The following is a 9,086-nucleotide window of genomic DNA, read 5'->3' as shown; positions in this document are numbered from 1 at the left end:
GCCTAGCTGAGTTGACAACTTCGTAAAATTCGAATTTGACAGCATTTTATTTAGATAATCGTTCACTAGGGTTTACCCCCCCCCCCTGAGTTTTAGGGGCCCTGATTCTGATTCCGATTGTTCTGAAAATTTTAGGGTTTGTATAGAATCACTTGGGTATCCTAATTAGGGTTTCCTATTGGACAAATTATTTTAATAAATATGACTTTTGATGAGAGTTGTTACATAAACATTAATGACAAAACTTGTAATTTACTCTTAAATCTGTGTGTTTTTCTTCTAATATGTTTGTTTTGTGCATGGCCGGCCCTGAAGGTGGGCGGGGAGGACCACTGGCCAGGGCCCAATATTTTGAAGGACACATTATTTAAAAAAAATCTGATATTTATATGTAAAAAAATAAATTAATAGGGTATACCCATATAAACACCAACATAAGCCCACTTACAAAACTATTTTTATAGTTTAGATTAGTTATTAGCCCATTGTCATTAGGTTTAGACCGCCTAATACCCAATTTCTTTAAGGCCTAAGAGCACGTTTTTTCGAGTTCAAACAGGGTATACGAATTCTCAGGACCGGCCCTGGTTTTGTGCATTGTGCATATGCATGATCATTCGTACCATGTAAAGACCCAATTCTACAGTTGTAGTTTGCTACAATAACCAAATCTAAAACCCATGGTGGTTAATAAGTCCAGAATATTGTTAAATTAAATAAATATCAATTAATTAACTAATTATGTGAATTATCTCTTGTGGGAAAAACAAGATTAAATCCTTGAAAGGTGTAATTATTTAAGGGGGAAAAACAGCCATTAAAAAAATTAATTGAATGACGTTTACATGAAAGAGTCAAAGGATTGCCAAATTAAATAAATGTCATTAAATTAGTAAGTCCAGAAAATTGTTACACTGACGTGAGTTTTTTTATAATTAAAAAACAATAAGAGAATAGAAACTTTTGAATCACATGTGAGAAGTTTAATCCACATTTGTGTCACTTTGATGGATTAAATAACGATGGATAGAGCCTAGACTTTCCCTGCTAGGTGTTAGATTCTAGATTCTAGATTATATTCTGAGTCCACTGGGTTTTCGTCCCATTGTGTCTTATGCCAGAGAGTGTTCAGCTCTTGTTGTGGCACAACGGCTGTCAAGTGGCAGTCGACAATATGGTTTCTCAGGGAAATGCCCAGGCCAAAATCTGAAGCCAGCGTAGGTCCAGTTAAGACAACAGAGTATGGCTGGAGTGGGGAAATGGACTCTCCAATTGGGGAGTGCGGTAGCCTAATACAAGAAAGTCCCCGTTATAAACAAAACTTAACCAACGACACAAATTCGGAAGTAAATAGTAATTAATAACTGATTTACAACCGGAACCAATAGTTTTTTTTTAAAAGGGTTTGCCAACAATATGTCGGTACCATGACCCTCCACATAGGCATCATGTCATCTATCTTTAATCCACCATTCAAAACCACTACCCTAAGGGTGTGGTCATGACCCAAACCACTATCCTCTTTATTTTTTTAATTTAATTTTGTCTTAAAATTATCAAATGGGAGGGTCGTGGTAATCGTGGTTTAATCCATGGGAACCATCATCAATCAAGGAGAGGGATAGTGTACCATTTAATTAATGGTCCTATGTAGAAATAATGTTCCAATCCATAACCCTCACACCCATAGAGGATAAGATTTCTGATAAGTTTATTGCCCAGACTTTTTAGGCAATTGTTGGTGTTGGGCCGATTACTAACCGGTATTCAGTCAATAATCTATCTTCTATATATATATATACTATATATAAGCATCTCCCATGGATATGATGGTAATTTCAATCCCTAATTTTAAGATGGCATATAAAAAGGTAGTTAAATCCCTAATATTTTTACCTTTTTCTTCCCATTATACCCCTCTTAACCTTCTTTCATCAATTCTAACCTATGATCAATATATTAGAGCACGGGTCTCCATTTACAATAGTTGCTTCAGATTCCCTTCACTCAAATCAATTCAAGCCATTGAATGCCGTAATTAACCATGTTGAATGCTACAATCAACAATTGTTGCTTCAATTTCTCTCTTCACATTTAATTTGGTGAATCAAACAGTCCAATGAAATCAGCCATCCTTTTTAAGCCCTCTCCTCCCCCAAATAAATCAACGACGACAACGAAGGTCGCACCCAGTCTTTTTCTCCACAACTTCAGCAGGTGGTGGCGTCGGAGGAGGAGTGAGCGACGGTTGTAATGGAGTCGGTGGTCTCAGATGTTGGCGAGACAGGGATTTAGGTCTGAATTGCAGTGACGGTTGCAAAGGCGCTGATGATGCCGACGGCTAGGGTTGTTGTCGAGTGTAGATGGTGGTTATGCTTCGAACCCTAAATCTCCTCTCTTTATCACTCATCTCAACCAGATTTTGAGGTAAGTTTTTGAGGTTTTTTTATTGTAATTTGTTTGTTTTTTTCTTTATTTTCAATTAAGTTGTCTTATCGCCTGTTTTATTCAATACTCAATAAATCTTGTTGATTCGCCTCGGAGGCCATCGATTTGTATGCATAATTCTCTTATCATGATTCAACTTTAAACGTTGGTTTGATTTTGAATGTTCACAAATGAAATTTTAGGTTTCTGGTGGTTTGCGTTTTTGAAATTGAGTTTTATATATTATTTTGCTGATTTGTTCTTTTGTCATGATAATTATAATAGATTTGTTGTGGCGAGGGTTGTTGATTCATCGTTTTATCCGAGCAGAACGAAAGGAAAGCTTTTGGTAGATTCTTATTTTGTTATTTATTAATAGATTTAGATAAAATATTACATTTGGACGAATTTTCGGATATTTAGAAGCTTCATTTGAACAAAAGTTTTTGACTTGTTTGACCCGTAGGTGTGGTCCTGTCTCTCTCATTACTATTTTGTATGGGAACATAAAAGCTGGCCCTCTTATATACGAATTCAACTCTGTATGACCTTATTTAAGGTTGTGTATGAAGTACAAAGGCAACACATTCCATTATGGTTCTGAAGTACAAAGGCTTATAAAAGAAATGGTTATTCAAAGTCTAAATACATGCCACCGGACATGATAATAGACATACATACATACCCTATTATTGGACTACTAGATCCTTATTAAAATATTCCAACTTGTGTTATTTAACAGGTTTGACCAGGGTGTCATTGTGTCAAAAGATGCTAATACTTAGGTTTTTTGGAAGATCGGCTAAAGCTAAATCAAGTATGTGTTTTTGCATGCCCTTTCGACCCTCTTTTGCCCGTGCTGTTCTCAACAAGGTTACCACTTTTTCCTTAATTTTACGATTGATTCACTAACAATGGTCAAATTTATAGTTCATATTATTACTGCCCATAGTTAATCTGATTACATTCTTTACATCTATGCTTTTATTACTGCCTATACTGATTTAAAATATTTAACAAAAATGGTTTAAATATTATTGGTAGGTTCACCTGTTACGCGCTTTCTAATGTGAAATTTATGTTAATATGGTCCAATTTCATGGAGATGATGATTATTTTGGGCTAATCGTGCAATGTTACTTACCTTCTCAATAGAATTAAGATTCAAAGAGACGTACGTGACTCAATATTTTGAGTTTTGAATTATCTCTTTTAATGTTCTCAATTTTTTAGTTTTATTTTCATATAGGCCGTTGTCGTCTTCCTCAAATTTTGTAGGAAAATATAGCTCGAATCAGGCTTTACGAGCTTAGGAACAAATTGAAATTGAAGTGAATGATCTCCAACTCGTCGTCATACAATATCTGTAATCCAGGGCAATATTTTGAGTTTTGGATTAATTTTTTAATGTTCTCAATTTTTTAGTTTTATTTTCATATAGCCCCTCTGAGGCGGCTGAGGCGCATGTACAATAGGAACCCCTTGAGGCACGCCTCATAATCGTTTTTTGGGTTAATAATAAATGGTGAAGGAATTAATGGTGTCTGTAGATGTGGATGTAGACGAAGGTGAGATTTCGGATTTGGCTTCGGTTGAGGAGATCAGTGCGGAGGATTTTTCGGCGAAAACTCCGGTTGACGATTGTTCGAACGAGTGTTCGAAACAGCAGATGCAGCAGCAGAAGAAGGTGTGGACGATGCAGGATCTGGTGAAGCACCAGAACAAGTATCAGATGTCTAGGAATTATGCTCCAGGGTTGTATAACTTTGCTTGGGCACAGGCTGTGCAGAATAAGCCACTTGATGATTATTTGAAAAATTTGAATACTCGTAGTGGTGGTGGTGATGTTAATGTTGATGTTGATAAACAATTGATGCAGTTGAATGGGAATGGGGATGGGGATAATGTTGGGGTGAAGGAGGAGAAGATTGTAGTGTTTATAAGTGGTGATGATGGGGATAGTGAGAAGGAGGAAGGGGAACTGGAAGAAGGTGAGATTGATTTGGATGTGGAGGTTGTTGGTAAACAAGGAGCAGGGGGTGATGTTGAGAAGTGGATTAATGTGATTTGGATGGGGTTAGAGAGTAAATGTGATGTTGCGGGTAAGTTTATGATATGTTCACGCCCTCCTACTTTATTTTGTATCTTACATTTTTTATACAATCATACACAAAATATTTATTTTATAAAATTCAAGAAAAGTGAAGAGAGTTGTTTGTGTCGACCAGACTCAGTTAGCCGGTAACCTGCCACTGCTAATTATTCACGGATTTCATGTTTTACACGCAGAAAAAAGTTGCAGATCATCAACAGGTGAAGCCATCGTCTCATGCTACAAATTACTCCAATGGTCAACCGTATGCTCATTTATCAAATTCCATAGACAGTGACGATACTGATAGCATATCTTATGAAGGTTGATGCATAATTTGTTTTTAACTTAAATGTTTTTGTCGGGCAATATACCTTTTTTTATACTAAAAAGTAATGGTTGCTATAGATATTGGTGGTGAATCATGGCAGCTACTTGAGGAAAATGTCCAGGCCATAAAGCAAATTTCTGCTAATTTTTCTTCAGGTAAATAAATACACATTTACCTATCATGGTATTTTCATTTAGATGTGAGAATTTCAACCCATTTATACTTGTAAATGGCTGGAATCAAGTTATGTCTCAAACAGGTTAAACGGGTCGAATAAAAAAATCTAGCTTAAAAGAAAACATGTCAAACAGGGTCGACCATATTTTTATAATTTTAATGCATGAACTGTCCTACTTTTGTCCCAAGAATTGAATTATTATTTAAATTAATTTAGTTTTTGTAATCATAGTTGACACATTTATTATCTGTAAAAGGTGTTCTTGGTCAACTCAACTTGACCTGTTTCAATTGACCATTTTTTGACCTTTGTCCTGTTACCTAACCCGTCCATTTGACCACATTAACTGAATGGGTTAAGAGTTGTGATGTACAACTAATACGGTGAAATTTCTCTGGTATTGCAGGTGCATGAAAACATCGATCTTTTTTCTAAAATAACAGTTAACATTGCAGTGCTCTTGAAGGAGTAAGCCATTAGCTCTTTCTTTGCTACTTCATATTTCTTGTTAGCGTTGCTTATAACTATTCTTTAAAATATGGTATTTGACACTACTGACGTAAACGAGCTGTGCTTATTCTTTAAAACAATATAATGCATAACTTGTTACAATGAAAAATGTTTGGATGTTCTCATATTTCCTCTTTGAGACATGTAATGCTTATGACATAGATAAACTATACTGATGGAACTAACTTGAAAACTTTAAAAAAAATGTGATTTATACGAATAAGAAAACTAATAGAATACAGTGTACCACGAGGGGATAATAAACTAACATAAGCGATCCTGCGTCGCTAATTAAGATGCTGGACATTGCTTAGATGAATTAAATGTGGTGTATTTGTTTGAATGACAAATCTTTTGTTTATTTGTAAGTTTTATTATTTGAGAAATATACCAATAAGGTAATCTACCTTATGGGTATAGCAGATAGTTAGTGTTACGAGTAAGTTTATGATATGTTCACGCTCTCGTACTATCGACTCCGCCGCAACGCGCGGGTCTCCCACTAGTAAACTATAGTTATTGTCTTTATCTTATTAAAAAAAGGTTTTTTTTATAAATGTTTCAATTTTTTATTATTAAAAATAATTTCTAGCCGATCAACTCTCCTATGCACCTACTGATATCGACAAAGCTCTCCATGCAATGTCTCTCAACCCATCCAAACCACAAGGCATTTTCGCACCTGGGCAACCGCACACATGACCACCAATTCAAGTATTCTCCCATCCTACTTCAATAACGGGAATTTAAAAAACGTAATCGTCGGAAATGGATCTAAACTACCAATCCTTGGTATGGGATATCAAACTTTATCTCCACCTTTCCCACCCTTAAAATTAAATCAAGTTCTCACATATACCCAATCTTTTTAGAAGTTGATCTCTCTTCATCGTTTAACTCGTGATAATAATGATTTTGTGGAATTTGATCCTTGCGGTTTTGTTGTGAAGGAATACCGGACACTGACACCTATCCTCCTATATGATAGCACGGGAGACTTGTACCCGGTTACTTTCAATTCTGATTCTTCAATAAAGAGTTCAACTGCCTTGACATCCATCTTGCAAGACATTTTTGGCATCGACTTCTTAGTCATCCCGGAAATTCTATTTTAAATTTTTGAAATGTTTACCGTGTGTCCCTAATAAACCTTTATCTAATGTGTGTTCTTCTTGTGTTCTGGGAAAACATATTGGTTTGCCTTTTAACGATTCCGTTAGTTACATGTATTTTCCATTTCATATTTTACACACTGATTGATGGACTTCAGAAATACAAAGCTCAAATGGTCATGATCTATGCATTTTAGGTACACTCTAGTCCATATTAATTATAGTTAAAATGCATTGATATTGGTTTGTAATATACTATTTTATTCGGTTTTTATATTTTGTGAGTGATGAAAGAAATATATCAAAGTGATGCTATTATATCAAATTTAACGAGTTGGATCTTGTACCATGTTTAAACATTATAAATAATAATCTAAACCATATTAATTAAATTAGTTTTGATCATGAATCTAAATTGAAATGCAAAATAAACAAAAAGAATACGTGTTTTGTTGATGTGTAGGAAACATTTCATTCGACCATTGGATTAAAGTTGCAAACTATATGGCTTGGAATTAATTTTGGATAAAAAAGAAAAAGAAAGTAAAACAATAGTCCATCACTTAAAGAAATTTAAATGGGCTTTACTGGTGTGGATTTTTGACTTAGTTTGAAGGTAATTAAAAGAATCATCATATTGGGCCCAACGATGAGGCGGTAAAGGGCAAGAACTAGGAAGCTTGGTTCGCAAGTTAGGGGGGATATATATATATATTTGACAGCAATTGCTTTGACCACACAACTTTTGGGAGAGGAGGTCTGACGGCTGAATTTCTTGGAGATGCACGAGATTGAAGATATTATGACGAGTATGATCGGCTAAACGCTTGTGGCTTCAGCCCGGACGAAGGATTGTATCGTTTTATATTGAAACTTTGTTTTTCGGATTCTTTTTAACTGGTAAATCTTGACCACTTGTGTTGATTTTGTGAAACATTTATTATATTTGAATTGTTCATTTGTTTGTCGTTTATCAAGCGTATTGGCAATTTCTTTGCATTTCTAGTGGGTAGGTAAATTGGTGGGGGTAATTGGTATAATTAAATGGGTTATTACGTTGTATGACAAGTCTTAAAAACTATCCCTAATAATTAATCAAAATCATTAATTCCAAGACCATGTCTATGTGGTGTTATGAATCTGTAAAAGGGTTTTTATGTTAAAACGAGCAATCGAGATTCCGGGTGGAAGTTATTTTTTTTTTCATCTTGATTAAAACTTTCTCAATTAGTTTTTGTGTTTTTGAAATCAATTAATCAACCCCCCAAATTAGATAATTTTAGGTTTTAGTTAAAATCTTCTACGCTAACCACAAATTCCCCGTGGATAAGATACCCTACTTACGCTAACTACTTAGTTTAATTAGGGTTTTGCATGACCCTTACGACATTCATTACGTAGTATTATCTATTATTTCTTGATGATAAAACTAACTTTCTGTGGACATTTCCCGTTGGACATAAATCACAAGTATTCCCATTTTTCAACAATTCTATATCTTCATTAATTCCATTAAATCCATCCAATGTGATAATGGAAATGAGTATGACAATAATAGTTTTCACCAAGTTTGCAAAAATCAAGGAATAACTTTCCGATTCTCATGTCCACACAAGTCCACATAAAATGGCAAGGAAGAAAGAAAAATATGTACGAGTAATAATATTATCCCCACACTTCTCGCTCACTCTTCCTTTCCTAATCATTTTGGCACCATGCACTCCAACACGCCACATACCTTTGTAATATAACTCCTTATACAATTTTGCAAAACCAAACTCCAACCTCCATTCATTTCATTGAACACCCACCTACTCGCATCTACGCGCCTTTGGTTGTTTGTGTTACCCTCGTTTCCCATTCACTTCCATTCACAAAATACAAAAACGTTCTCCACGTTGTGTTTTCCTAGGATATCCAGCTAACCATTTGTGGATGCAAATGCTATGATACCTCCATCTCTCGTCATGTTATTTTTACGCAAACTCTTTTCCTTTTACTAAAACTCATCAACCAAATTCTCAAACCTACCATTTTCTAATGTCTGACTCACTCCCTCTATTGTGGACCGATAAAACCATTTACGAAACTCAGTGTCACGACCCCAGACCCACCCTGGACGGAATCGGGAGTCGCGAACAGCCAAGCGGTGCCGGTGGTTATTTTTGAAAACATTGCAGCGGAAATTTCATCAGGACCGTGAGTTTACCGTGAGTTAGGAAAAATATCAGAGTTTAGAAAACACCGGATTTTATTTAAATAGATGGAATAATTCCATGTTTTACAAAGGTAGCTTTTAATAAGGGATAGACCCAAAAACAATATTTCTTAAGTTGATTTAATTAATAAAAATTCTGGAAGTCTTTCAGTGCCGGATCCAATCCTTACTCCAATCTACTGTAATTACCTGAAACGCGTTTTAAAAAGGTTTTGTCA

The 9,086-nt window shown here is 35.2% G+C and overlaps 1 protein-coding gene across 10 annotated transcripts; it reads left to right on the top strand.

The window, feature by feature from the left end:
- Positions 1–1,975: 1,975 nt before the first annotated feature.
- LOC110941642 (RNA polymerase II C-terminal domain phosphatase-like 3) lies at positions 1,976–5,660 on the top strand. 10 transcript variants are annotated; one of them, XM_035990334.1, is made up of 7 exons: positions 1,977–2,427; positions 2,713–2,776; positions 3,170–3,793; positions 3,978–4,529; positions 4,717–4,843; positions 4,928–5,005; positions 5,435–5,660. In XM_035990334.1, the coding sequence occupies exons 3-5, from the start codon at positions 3,763–3,765 to the stop codon at positions 4,815–4,817; spliced, it is 684 nt and encodes a 227-aa protein (XP_035846227.1). In that variant the 5' UTR covers positions 1,977–2,427; positions 2,713–2,776; positions 3,170–3,762; the 3' UTR covers positions 4,818–4,843; positions 4,928–5,005; positions 5,435–5,660. The 10 variants fall into 10 exon arrangements, 8 of the variants coding, with proteins under 8 accessions (XP_035846227.1, XP_035846222.1, XP_035846226.1 ...); XM_035990329.1 differs by having other exon boundaries at positions 2,894–3,793; XM_035990333.1 differs by having other exon boundaries at positions 2,713–3,056.
- The last annotated feature ends 3,426 nt before the right edge of the window (positions 5,661–9,086 follow it).

Source organism: Helianthus annuus, chromosome 5 (assembly GCF_002127325.2).
Source record: "Helianthus annuus cultivar XRQ/B chromosome 5, HanXRQr2.0-SUNRISE, whole genome shotgun sequence".
Classification (NCBI taxonomy): Eukaryota; Viridiplantae; Streptophyta; class Magnoliopsida; order Asterales; family Asteraceae; genus Helianthus; species Helianthus annuus.
This window is presented reverse-complemented; position numbering and strand designations above follow the sequence as displayed.